Source organism: Rhamphochromis longiceps, linkage group LG7 (genome assembly GCF_057381845.1).
Source record: "Rhamphochromis longiceps isolate RC_006_pf linkage group LG7, R_longiceps_female_GT1.1, whole genome shotgun sequence".
In the NCBI taxonomy this organism is placed as follows: domain Eukaryota; kingdom Metazoa; phylum Chordata; class Actinopteri; order Cichliformes; family Cichlidae; genus Rhamphochromis; species Rhamphochromis longiceps.
The window spans coordinates 62253876-62267948 of record NC_140563.1 but is presented as its reverse complement, the minus strand read 5'-3'; the positions used below and the strand labels follow the sequence as shown (position 1 = coordinate 62267948).

The following is a 14073-nucleotide window of genomic DNA, read 5'->3' as shown; positions in this document are numbered from 1 at the left end:
TGCCACAGCACATCTTTTTGCTAATAAACACCAAGCTCTTCTGGTGTGGTAACTCACCTCTTGCTTGCTCATCCAGTTGTCAACTTGCTCAGTATCCCTGTAAAAGAGCTGCAGGTCCATGCACTGCTCATACTGCTGCCTGCGAACCTCCCACAACTCCAGCAGAGACTCCTTTTCTGCAGCAAGGACACCAAGCTACACAAAATACACCAAGAAGAGCATTTTAAATGCTAGTATGACACAGATGAAGAGTGGAGAAAATTCTACCTACACGGTGTCATAATCCTACCTTTTCCTTCACCTCATCAGAGGCATAGTGTCCTGCACTGAGCAAGGCCTGGCCAGCTTCATCTGTAGTTCTAAAACTGTCCTCGTGAGCGTCAATCTCTCCCTAAAAAAATATAAATAAGAAAAACATGGAAACAGGTTGACTAACACAGGGTGTGAATTATGAGACAAAAGGATTTGACACTTTCTTGAGCCTTTACACTAAGTGCAAAGACACTTTAGGCTGGAGGTCTCTATAGTTTAGAAGATTTTACCTTGTGCTCCTGATGGCGGTCTAACAGGGCCTCAGCTCCAGCCACATCATTGGCCAGTTCATCAGCATTGATCAGAGCCTTCATCTCAGTTACCCAGCTAGTCAGATCCCTAAAGTCAGCAGTGAAACGCTGCAGCCTAAAACAAATCATCAAAAAAAAAGACAGAATGAGCAAACTTGGTTGGACAAGTTGGACAGGCCTGAGCTCTTGGCAAATATGAACTGAAAATTACTCTGTACATAAGACCCCACAAAGTCCCCAAAGATTCACACAGAAGTCTAAATCAGTTATAAATCCTAGAAAGGTTTATGTGCATGTGTGTTTTCATTCCCCGATATAAGTTATACTTTTGTTGTGTATGTAGTATTTCACTGTTATCATCATCATTATATCCCATATATAGACCTGGGTACATTAGTTTGTTGTTGTTGTTCATCAGCGTTAATTCTAAAAACATGTCAGGTAAAGTAATTATATATTGTGAACAGCTTGTTGTTTAAAACAGAGTGATATGCTCCAACACATGGCCTTTGCATATAACTTTATCTCCTGGCTTCTGTGAAAGGTTGATGAATGATTTGCTTGTTTTACTGCATTTATTGGTATTTTACTGGTAGGAGTCGTTCAGACGGGCACGGCGCTCAGTAGACAGAGTGCGAATCTGTTCCCAGTTGGTGATAAGTTCGTCCTTTTTCAAATGGATCTGCGAAGCGTTCTGGGGATGTGTCTGCTGCAGGTGCTCAGCGTCACCGCCCAGAGTTTTGACCTGATTTAAGGAAGGAGAACACAGCAAGTCAGGATATCAAGTTTTTAACTTCCCTTTTACTATATTTGCTAACATAGCGGAGATCGGCATTTGCCCTACCTTATCTTCCAAAGCTGCCAGGTCTCTCTCCAGGCCCTCATGTTTGCGCAGCAGAGCCTGAACACTGGCCAGGTCACGCCCAAAGTCATCGGACCCCATCAGCTGCTCCTTCTCCTTGATCCAGCTGATGGTTTCATCCACATCCCTATTCGAGGTAAACACACAGTCTGTTACTAACGGCAGCATGACAAAGAAAAAAATGAACATACACACAGTGTAAGAGTTTTTCATGTGTTATGGTTATGACGCTGCTTACCTGTTGAAGCGCTGCACCTCAGCAGCTCCAAACAGCTTGCCCTGCCTCTGTTGGGCCAGGCCCTTCAGGCGCTGCCAGGCCGCGTTGACCTCGTCCTGCTTGCGCACAATGAGCTCTGCCTCTGGATGGGATTCCTGGATCAGCTTAGCTGCAAGCTGGTTCACCTCATTCACGCGTTCCTCATGGGCAGCCAGATCCGTCTGGAACTCCTCAAACTTCTTTTGCAGGAGCTGTACGTGCTCCAGGTCCTGGCCCAGCTCTTCTGATGTGGCAATGGCCTCCTTTAGGTAAAAGTGGAGAAAGAGAAAGTTAAAAAAAAGAGAGAAAGTATGCCTTGGTGCTTTACTATCTGATACAATGAGTCTGGCTTTCGTTAGAATTCAAAATAATTGCAACAAATATAGGCCTCAAGTCTCCAAGCGGACACGACCTCTGTAATCTTCAGGTTTGTAAAGCAGTGTATAAATGAGGACTCTTTGGAGGATTGCCTGTTTGAGTCGGGTGACAGGTGACTGACCAGGTCGACAAATTAGAGCTTCTTTTCGTCCTCTCTGGCCCGATGTACCGAGCGGCACAAACAGCTTGGCCAAAAGATGCGATCGCCACTATTTTACAAAATAAAATGTTTTTCCAAGCTTTCCAAAACCCACTCAAACAGTTTAGTACACCACAAACACAACTAATTTTCTTACCAAAGGACAATCAGGAATCCTAACATACAAGTCTATGTCCACGCTTTGTGGACGTCTTTCTTTTCCCTCACATCATCTCACTGACTGGATTACTTCATATTACAGGTGTGGAAAAGTGAAGCCTAAATGTAAATTGGGAAAATAATCCCATGCCCTTGGCATAATCCCCTCACACCCCCAAACACCACTGGGGTGCATTTCCTCAGTGAATCCTGGTCAAATGCTGGCCTCATGAATGCTGGTCAAATTCAGACCACCCGCATGGGCAGTTGGGATTTGGTTGCAAAACCTTCTCCCATCACAAGAGGGAGCCAAAGTAATTTCCACTGTGGGCTGCCTGGCTTTGGGCCTTCTCTCAGCAAGAGTAGAGAGATGAGGAGAGTGGGCTGTGAGGGCATTCAAGCGAAGATACCGCTTGCAATTTGCAACCAACCCTTACAGATTTCACAGAGTTATTTCCTCTCATGCAAAATCATGAATCAGCCAGAATACTGCAAGAAGAAATATCTACCTTGCTATAAATATGAGAAATACCTCAGGAGCAGAGCCAATGCAGATTTTACTCAAAGTATTTTCTCGTTCCCAAGAAGGGAGGGGGACTGCGTCTGATACTGGACTAAAGGGCACTGAATCAGCATTTCAGGTCTTACAAGTTCAGGATGCTGACAAATGCCACTCTGCTCTACATGTAGTGCGCCCAGGTGACTGGTTTACATTAATAGACCTGAAGGACCCATATTTTCACATCTCATTTACCCACTTCACATTAAATTCCTGCAATTGGTGATTCAGGGCAAAACGCACGAGTACTTAGTCCTGCCATTTGTCTCACTGAGCCCTTGGGTATTTGTGAAGTGCACCTAGCAACATGCATAGACGATTAGCTGCTGCTATCAGAGTCAGAAATGATGGGAAGAAAGCATGCCAGGGTGGCAGTGGATCACCTGATGGCTCTGGGTTTCACTACAATCTACAAAAAGAGTGTCCTGCAGCCAGCTCAGCCCATCTCTTTCATGGTGTGGAGATGTCTCCTATTTAGGCTATGCCGGCAGATGCTGGAATTAATGGCATCTTCACTGGCAGTCATCCCACTAGGCAGACTGCATGTGAGGGGATTTCAGTGATGGGTTGCATCCCTGAAACTATGCCCAAAGTGCCATGCCTACTACCATATCAGAGTGACAGCGCACTGCAATGCAGCACTCTGCCACTGGAGAAATCCTACATTTTTCACTCAGTGGGTGTCACTGGCAGCTGTCACAGCCAGGAAGGTCTTTCCCCTCCAACGAGACCTAGTTTCCCAGGCCAGGGGGGGGAATCGTATAACCCCGCCCAGGTTGCCTTGCCCTGTGGGCTAATCTGAGTACGGAAGGACTACCTTAGAGGGTCATAGTCACTATTCATAGTGCTAGGGCCCCCTCCACAATGTCACTGTAATAGAATAAGTTTGTTTTTTGATGCTCTGTAACAGCAATCACCACTTTTCTGCAGGGGCTGTTAGATAAAGGAAAGGCCTTTTCCACATTTAAAGTATCTCTGGCAGACATTTCAGCCTGCCAAAGGAGCTTTACAGATAGCCCGGTGAGGCATTACCACTAGCCTGCCATTTTATGAAAGGGGCACGACAGCTCTACTTTCTCTCTAAACTTCTTGTGTCTACGTAGGATTTAACCTTAGTGCCGGGATGTCATTTGGAGGATTTATGTACGTTCTACTAGAGGGATGGCAACCTCTTGGGTCATCTTTAGGGGTGTCTCTGTAGAGAAAATATTTGCAACAACAAGCTGGGCTTCACCTTTGATCTTTGCAAGGTTCTACAGGTTAGATATCACTGCACCATCCCTAGCCCACACTGTCTTAAGTGTGGGTCCACATGAGATCTTTTAAGATGGCACTCAGTCATTCAGATAAGCTTAGCTGGCAATACGGGACTATGCAAATCCCCATAGTGAGACACCAAATTAAATGTTTGAAGGAGAACTTGGTGTCTCACCAGATCACACTCGTTGCACAAAGCGAGGAAGAAGTGCGCTTATCTTGAATGACAAGTGGCGCTGCATCACACCCTTTTATAGGGAGGAGGGTAGCTCCTCCCTGATGTCTTAACATAAAATAGATTTCTGCAGCCAAAATCTGACCAAGTGACCAACTTGGACTGATTTTTATTTTTTGTCTCCTTGTTTTCAACCGAGTTATCAGTTCCGTCACTACTTAGCAAACATAAACTAATGTAGGTCTATTAGCTGCAACCAACCAACCCACCAATGTTCTGTACTGGCACAAGACGCCACTAAACTTGTTCTAAAAACACATGTTTCTTAAATCCAGCCTTTATACATGTATTGTTTCATGTCCACTTTACAGGTCATGTCTAATTTTCTTGCAATGACGACGGCTAAACTGAACTGGTAAACTATGGTAACTGTAATTGTAACTACATCTGCCTTCATCCTCATTCTGTGAAATGGAGAGAAATCAAGTTCATATACTCATGCTCAAGTCTTTCTTTCTATGTTTAAAACAAACACAGAGATATGAATCTAACCTTGTCACTAATCCAGTCCAGGGCATCTTCACACTCACGCAGATACTGGACCAGTTTCTGGGCCTGCAACAGACGCATGCCCTTTTCCTTGGTTTTCTCCAGCAGGAGGTCCCACAGGTGATGCAGCTCCTCCAGACGAGTCTAGAGCACGTGACAAAGGTGGGAAGTGTTAATAAAGTTAGTGACAAGAAATTAGAAAATTATCTTGGATATATGTTGGAAAACCAAAGAGAAGTCTTTTCCACTGAAGATCGTGGAAGAGCCGATTCAAATGAAACACAGAGCATGCGATAAAAAGTACATTTTGAAACCGTTGAGTCAAAAATAGGGGAAAGCTGACTGAATCTTTAAGAATTCACAGCACTCAAGAGTCACACCACAGGTCAGCACCTACTTTTATATACTCGGCCATATTGACACTTGTAACTATTGGCCTCTGTTGTGTCCGGTAAGGCGTGTAGGACTGAATCGGATGGAAGGGGTTAATAGTCATCAAGAAGACCTACATTTTATGTGAGTGAAATTCTAATATTTTATTTTTCTCTTATGTTGCACTAATTATCAGGTATCTGTCTCTGTATGTTGCTCCTGTATATTTAGGGATGTAGCTTTCTAATAATAACAACAACTAATAAATAGTCAGGAAAGCAATGTTTGGTGTCACAGTGGCTACATCCATCGTGAACATACATATAACCCCAAAGCCCACCACAGGCATACCTAAATGTCAACACACTGCATATTAGTGTGCATTTTGGTAACTTACTCGAATAGTGTCAGATGCAAAGTGGCCCTCAGTGATCATTAGATTTCCAGTCTTGTCCAGTTTGATGATTGCTTCAGCGTTGGCCTGAACTTCAGCTTCAAAAGCTTGATGTTTCTGCAGCTTGCCCTGTGTATGAAAAACATATATGATAGAAGGTGCTCTTCTTACGGTCTAACAGGACTTAAATACATATACATTAAATAACTGACAGACCTGCAGGTTGGAAGGGTCCTTGTAGTTCTCATCAGAGGCAATCTGCAGCTTCTCCTGGATCCACTTCTCCAATTCATCGGCATCACGGCGGAAGAACTGAAAGCGATACGAGTCCTCCAGCTTCTGCCGGCGCACCATCGACAGCTCCTTGAAACGCCGGTAGCGGTCCAGGACCTGCTGCCGACGTTCCTGGATATCTTCAGCTGTCTCCAGCACTTTGGCTCCTGCGGTGTCCATTTTCTGGAAAAGCACCATCAATGACATACGTGCGATTATTTTGCATGCACATTTAAATAACAGCAGAGACAAATCAGCTGTGTATGGAAAAGCGAATGAAACATATCTCAAAATGGAAATTTATTTGGATGAAAAAAATATGTCGCCTACACATCCTATCCACATAATCACATTATGGAAAACATGAACTTTAAAGAAAAGAAGGTTAAAATCAATCTTCAGCTTGTCTTGCTGTGTCTGAGTAGGGTTAGATATTTCTTTAAAAGACCCCAGTCTTTGCATTTTCCTGTTTACATTTAAACATTGTTATTTTTCTCACATCCCACTTTACTGCTTTTCTTTGGACTCAAACATGGATACAAAGAGCAAGGCTGCATGCTTTAACTCCCACCCACCCTATCCTGTCTCTAGCTAAGCAACCAAAGGGCCGGCAGCTGAAATACTAAAAATGACAAATGGGGGTGGGGGCGGAAATTCCACATGCATGCGAACAGTAACTAGGCTTCACTACACAAAGAGAGTGCAGCAGTCAGCTCATTCCCACTGTGCCCTAGGCCCCATGGTTAAAGTATCCTTGAACTGTGGCCAACAACCAAGTAGGAACGTTACATCCAACAAAACAGGATACTAATCTATCATTTCCAGCAGCTTAGCTTTAAACAACATATCTGATTAAACGTACTCATAAATTCTTAATCAAAGCAGTAACAAGAAACTAAAAAGTATAAATGGTAAATGGACGGGTTCTTATTTGGTTCTTTAATACTCTAAGTGAGCACTCACACAAGCACTTTTTTTCTATGCTTTTTCTATGCAAGTGCTTTCTAACTAACAGCAACACACAATCATACTTGGATGGATGCATCAGACTTGGGGTTTTATCTTGTATCAAACCTGTTCTGTCTTCTGAACCGCAGCCACTCCAATGTGAGTATTAGTAGTTTTATGATTTTATCAAACTGAAACGTGAGCTTTTAGCCTCTCTAATAAGAAGCAAAACAGAAACAGGGATGGAGGTATTGATCTGTTTGAATCAACCTCCAAGCACAACAGCTGAGACCAGACTGAGTGAGGGCGGGGCTATGCATGCTGTTAGATCTGCGTGTTTTTGTTGATGCTGCAGACAGCAACACAAAAACCGATGGATAAATGTGAGACAATTTCCTGGATTCCACTAATTCCCTCTCTGAATGACGTGGGGGTATTAGTGAAGTCAGCAGTCTAGCTGTGTTCAGCTTTTTATCAAGAACCAGAGATGGTTTGGTCCCCATAGACGCTAATATTTCTCCAGACAAGCAAGCATCCCAGGGGCTCAACACATGCAAAAACTCACAAAAATCTAGTCCAACAGTGTACTGTAAGCCGATTACGACCATCAACCCACCGCCTGACACAAAGTGATCTCCAGCTTGCACCCCTCCCCCTCTCCTAACTCACCCCATATCAGAGGGCCTAAATCATTCCAAGGATTTAACTGGACTCAGCCTCATTCTGCACAGTCATGCTGGCTGCTATATGACTGTGAATCTCTGTCTCCATCACCTAAGAACCAACATGACATTCTCAAGCTGCTGACAAAGGTAACAGCAACAGAATTATTCATCTCACTTGTCTTATTCTTCTCTGGGTTTGCAAGCTTCAACTAAAGCACACTGTTTACTCCTTTCTTGAAAAAAGGTAAATACGCTATAGTCAGACAGCACTGTGCTTCACAATATAAGCGCAGTCTCTACTGCTACTGCTTTAACCTGATAAAATCTTAGACATCACTTTATGTTCTAATTCCTTTAAAGCTGAAATTAATCCCTAAATCATTATTTTCATACTGCAAATTTTGCTGGTCTGACCTCATAAATGCAATGGCCCAGCAAATTTGTACAATCATTATATCCCTCTAATGTAATATAAAGATGACTAGTCTTAAGGGGACTGGATACATTATAGTCATTACTGTCAGATACCGGGTATAAATACTTCGACGTTTCAGTAAAAGTCTGACTGGAATTTAACATGTGAGTGTGAGCGAGTGTGAAGAACATTAGTGTGAAAGCAGGTCAATAACAGGCCTGTGACGCCATAAACACAAGACTGCATCTGCTGATAGCACTCCCTCCCCTTCTCTATCACTAGATAACAGCTTTCTCTCTTTTAGCCTCACTGCTGACAGTCAGGCAAAGGGGGTGGCCACAACCGTGTTAGCATGCCAGCTATATCCCACAGATGGTTGTAGTCATGTGACACTTGCTTCTATCTTCAAGACACATTAAAAATGTTATACTGGGCAGGAATGACAAAACTTTGAACAACCAGTTGCATAATACTGTGGAAGTCAGCAGCATTCCAAAGTCCAAGTATCTACTTTAAAGTGGACATGAAACACTTCATCTATAAAAGCTAATTTATACCATGGAGCCATGCTCTCAACAACTGACATAGATTTAACACCGTGAAGCTGGCTTTAAGAAATAAGTGTGTAAAGTTAAATTTTAAAAAACCAATAACTCTGGGAAAATAAGGACACTAAAACCAAAACTTTGTATAAGGAGGCCCCTTTTGTACCATCCCTGGGTGCAACAATGAGTTTTATGTTAAGAAACCCAGGATATACTAACATTCACTCTCCATCTCTTAAGCAGTCAGTGGTTCTTAGTTGTTTTGCTAGTGATGTAAAGTTCTGTACTGGCACAAGATGGTGCTAAACATGTTTTAAAAACTAACTTTAGGCACTTATTTCTTAGATCCAGCTTCATAGACAGGTTAAATCTATGTCAGCTTTTGAAAGCAGGGCTCCATGGTGTAAATTAGCCTCTATACATTTAAAGTTTCAGGTTCACTTTAACGCAGAAACACCCAAATTATCTCAATTTAGCGATTGTTCATTTCAATTTTATTTATATAGTGCCAAATTACAACAACAGTTGCCTCAACTATGAATATATTTGTCTGAAAACGTTCTAAAAAAATGTAATGTTGGGTTCACTGACAGATTTTTAGATTCCAGCTGCTTCTAAGTGTTGAGAGAAAACTTGCTTTGTCAGGTGATGAAACACTAAAGTGTGTGGGTGGATGGAGGACAATGGATATCGACCCTGAAATAGCTAGTATAATCAGGCAGCTCAGGAAGCAAACTGTGATGCCAACTTATCAGAAGGTGAGTGGTTCAATCCCCGGCACCTCTAAATCACATGTCAATGTGTCACTGGGAGAGATGCTAAACCTCAACATGAACCCACTGTATCCACTGGTGTATGTAGGTAAAAAGCATTTAAGTGCTGTACCAATTTTTGCATATGAATGTGGCTTGTAGACTAAAACACCCTTTGAGTGCTCAGTAAGGATAGAAAAGTGCTTGTAAGTACCTGCATGAATTTTTTATTGTATGGTCTCTAACACTGTCTATGCTTCCCTTTCTGTAGAATCAAAGCCATTAAAGTAAAACCATTAAGATATAAAAATGTAAGAAGGTATTCCATGTCATAAACACAGCTCTAACATGTGTAACACGGCAAACAACTTGGAGAGTTGTATAATATGGTCATATTTCAGAAACAACATGCCATTGTATGAAAACCCATTACTACGCCATGTAACGCCATGGTTATGCTAACAAAAACACAGCTATTAAGCCTTATTAAACAAAGTGCTTAATGCCAACTTAGATTCTCTGCAGTAGCAGTAGTAGACAGGATCACAGGAGGTGAATATCAAGCCAAGGACAAACCACACAGGATCAACTCTATCAAGTACATGTCTCAGATTAAGAGTGCGCTGAGCTTTCCTAAACACTGGGTTTATATCAGAGACGTCCACAGAGCAGCGGATGAAGTCATTCACTCAGCAACACCCAATCACTTCGGTGAAACATGTGTTTTGAATAGGGGTCACGTCTCATGAGCCGAGGCAGGCCTTTTTCCCTACTGAGGAATAGTGGAGGATGAAGGTGATGGTATAAAGGGAGTTATCCTGCAATCCAGCACGTTTGTGGCCTTCTCTTAATCACTAACAAATGTTACAGTATTTGGATTTTCAATATTTTCTGTCATATACAGTGTTACAGTTTTGTCAGTGTCATATACACCCAAGCCTTTACAAGTAAAAATCCTCACCTCATTATGCTCAGACTGTTTCTCTACTCTTCGATCTCTGTGACATCACTGAGAAAATCGAATATGCTTATCTCGAACACACTCAAATGATAGTCTAATACTGACGAAGACGCACAGCCAATTGGGAGACACATCTTAAACATAGTGTGGCCCTCAGGGGAGACGAGGTAAGCTGTTTAAGGATAGACTGAAGGGAAGCAATATTATTTTGAATACTGTAAATTGCTTGTAGCTACTTCAGTAGACTCCAGGAAAAGACATATTATCCATGGATTAGCCCCTTTAGTAAATATTAAATCTATGTCTGACATCGAAATTATATGGTTAACTTTATATAATACATTAAATAGAACTGAAGATAAAAAAATGTGCAAACCAGCACTAATCAAAGCATTAGCCCTGAAAAAAAAAAAAGTTATCTGACAGGCACGAGAGAGGAGTAAGCCAACAAATCTAAGAGTTTTCTCAAAGACTGAACAGCCAGACTTTGAAGGGCATTTGTTAGGTTAACAGAGAAAATTTTTAAATGTTAATATCAGACTTCATGTGCATGCAAAGAATTTCACAGCAACACAAGACATGCAATAAAGAAACCTATTATCCCATAATGTCTCCATGAGAACAGGCTCAGTTGAAATCCAGACCAGATCAGAAAACTGCAAAACCAAAGCAATACACACACCAGATATGTCAAGTCTGGTTCCTCAGGTTCTCTTGTATCTTGAAAGAGCAGAGGCTACATCTGTGGCAAAGTCGTAGCCTGCAGCAGCATCTATAGACTTTACTGTACCCCTTAAAAGTCTGATACTGACGATAAAAAAAGAATTGTCTCATCTACTCCACAGACAGACGCATTGCACCTGCAATGACTATGCTGTACAAGAGAATAAGCCAAGATGTAGCCCTGCCCATGCGTCTCTCTCTCACTCTCTCCCTCTGCTCTGTACCTCCTCCCATCCCTTTACTCAGCAAAATAACATCCCAGCTGCCCTACGCTTTTCTCGAATCTTCTTTCTTAAAGAAACCAAAACACAAAGTGCAACACACTAACAACACACGGAGCCACACAGTGCTTACACAGACACAATCATTACCTTGAGTTTGGGTTTATCAATTGTCGACATGTTGCAGATCTGTATAGGGTGGCTACAGTACATGCCATCGATCCAGCAGTCATTAAAAAGCCATCAAAGGGGAGGAGTGGCAAAAAGAGGGCGCTTTCAGGAAGTTCATCAGATAATGCTTAAAGTACATCACTATACATTTGAGATCGAATAACTGGGTGTTAGGATGAGCGGAAAGTTCATGCAGCAGAAAGAAAATTAGTAGACTGGCTATGGTGCCTCTGCAGGCAGACCTGATAGGCCTGGAGACAGGGGGCCTAGTTTCTATTTAGGTCATAGTCACAGTGTAGTTCTACTGAAGAATAGCAATTTGTGAGCAATGCAGGCTGCTTGGCTTTTGCTGGTTAGAAATACTCAGTCTTCCATTGACAGAACCACAGGGTCTGGTGCAGCAATGATGTTGCTGATGTTAGTATCTTGGGTCCAGCTTTTTCACCAAGTTACTGTTTCAAATCAGACTGTCCTCATAGAAATTTTATACTGATGACAGTAAAAGAGTTCTTTGCACACTTCTGGATTCCAGATATCCCCACCAATTTGCTTTTTGATCCAATAAACAATCAAACAGAAACTTTAATTTTAAGCACTCTTGGCCGATATCTCAGGTGGATTTGACAGCCTCATTCTGTGCTCATATTTTAGATTTTTATTTCTTTAGCTCAACCAATGACAATTTGTGTCTGATATTAGTTAGATCAGAATAAATTAATGTTAACTGGTCTCACATAAGCTGATATGTTTTGTTTGTACATGAAAGCAGACACAGCTATGCTTTCTTAAATAAATGATTATACTATACAAACTCTGACAGTAAGTGTAAGGAGCTATAGTCAGCTGCCTCTCCAGTGACTTCCACCGTCCCTCCTGTTACTATTAAATGGCTCAGACTATGACATGGGCTTGCAGAATATGCGACACTGACATTTTAAGTTGTGAAAGTGGTCTGGCAAAAGTTAGAACACATACAGATCCCACTGAAACACAGATCCACAAACAGTTTTTCTTTAGAGGTACTGAATACAGGATTATATGGTATTGTTCAAGATAACATTGGTACAAACTTTTATGACATAAAAGTGTCATATCATGATATCGATTATACAGTGGCACCATGTATTTACATTCCTTAGTGCACACATTAATGAGACAAGCGTAGGTGAGTCCAACTGCTTTTGACAACAAAGCACAATGCTTAGGAAAGTTGCAAGAAAACTGGTGGAAACAGCAAAACTGTTTCACAATAAAAACATCAACATCGTATAACCGGGCTACAAAAGAACAGATGCTTGCTGTTGTTAATATATAAGTGACTCAACTGAGCGCAAAATGTATGTAAATGACAGTGTCATTTTCACATCCTTACTAAACTCCTTAAACACTAGCCTATTTGATTAGCAGTGTCTCCACCAAATTACATATAAATGATTAACTGTGAGTCAGTCCGCACTGAGATACAAGCAGGAGAGACAGATAAGGCCCGATGTTCAAAGGTATTCATCTGAACTGGGCGGCTCCCTTGTAGCATGGCCGACAAGCTAATGTAGCCGCTTCCATAAATATTATAAACCAATGCTTGATTAATTCTCAAAACATTAAGTGTAAAAACTGTGAGTGAAGATCAATTTCACTGGACAAGTAGGGAAAAACCTGTTAAGACTAACGGGCCAGCTAGCAGCTCATGAGTCTATACTCGCTCTTGAGAGCATATTAAATCGCCCACGACTGGCATCATAACAACATTACAACTTACATATAAGATTTATTATAGATAACCCCCCCATCAATCAATCGACTTGTCCAAGTTTAAACCGATCATTTTGTTTGAATGCAGCGTACATTTACGGGTATCAATGAAGGCTAACGTCATTAGGTAGGCGGCTAAAGCTAACAAGCCGACCGCCTCAGAGCCAAACAGGTTTACTTCTTCGCTCGTCGTTTAGGGTTTTTACATACCAGCTTAGAAAACATCGAACAATGAAAACGCTTGCAGCTGGTTAGCCTTAGCCATTCAGTTATCGAATGCACGGTATTTGGAGAGCAATGAAATTAATTCAACAAATCGTTTCCAGTTTGGAAACATGGTGCATGGAATCTGTTGTAATATACTCAATTCAAAATAACAGCACTTTCCTACCTCAGTGGGTTTATCAAAAAGTGTTTACAACTTGGTGCTTGTCCAGGCGAAACGACGACGAAGGACGTACAACCGCTGTCGATGGAGATGGGGGTGGCCTTTTTTTTTCTTTAACCCAAATGTGACGTCATTTTCAGCAGCTGCGCGGAAACAACCGAGGAGTGACGGGAGAAGCCGAAGCTCTGCTGATAACAGCGTCCAGTCTCATCCAAGGTCGCCAGGCTTTCTTTTTGTTAGTTGGCTTGACACAAACGTAACCCGCCGGGCTTTCTCTGCGAGTAACGATCCATATGAGTGCTGCCGGTTCCGGTGTTGTGCCAAAAAGTGATTGTCTGCCAGAAACTGATTGCCGTCCGCGGGAGCGCGCGCAGCTGCTTAAAGCTGTAGCGCCCGGATTACTTGCGTTGCCAGCTACTTCCGTGCAACTGATATAACGGGCGGGGGGGCAAACAAACACATTTATGCCTTTGTTATTAGGCAAAGGTATGCATTTATGAAACTTCAACGTTTCTTGTAACTGAATTGTGACGCTTTTCAGAACGTTGCTTTCAGTGTGTAGCGCAGTCACGAATGACTACACGCATCACGATGGA

The 14073-nt window shown here is 42.1% G+C and overlaps 1 protein-coding gene across 3 annotated transcripts in view; it reads right to left on the bottom strand.

The window, feature by feature from the left end:
• sptan1 (spectrin alpha, non-erythrocytic 1) overlaps positions 1-13633 on the bottom strand; it is a 37773-nt gene extending 24140 nt beyond the window's left edge. For all 3 annotated transcript variants that reach the window (XM_085414724.1, XM_085414725.1, XM_085414726.1), the window contains exons 1-10: positions 13481-13633; positions 5880-6119; positions 5667-5792; positions 4901-5041; positions 1664-1944; positions 1408-1552; positions 1154-1308; positions 543-678; positions 290-391; positions 58-195 (exon numbers count right to left, since the gene is read on the bottom strand). In XM_085414724.1, the coding sequence (XP_085270850.1) occupies positions 58-195; positions 290-391; positions 543-678; positions 1154-1308; positions 1408-1552; positions 1664-1944; positions 4901-5041; positions 5667-5792; positions 5880-6116 (1461 nt within the window). In that variant the 5' untranslated portion in view covers positions 6117-6119; positions 13481-13633. The remainder of the gene's footprint in view (positions 1-57; positions 196-289; positions 392-542; positions 679-1153; positions 1309-1407; positions 1553-1663; positions 1945-4900; positions 5042-5666; positions 5793-5879; positions 6120-13480) is intronic.
• Positions 13634-14073: the final 440 nt, after the last annotated feature.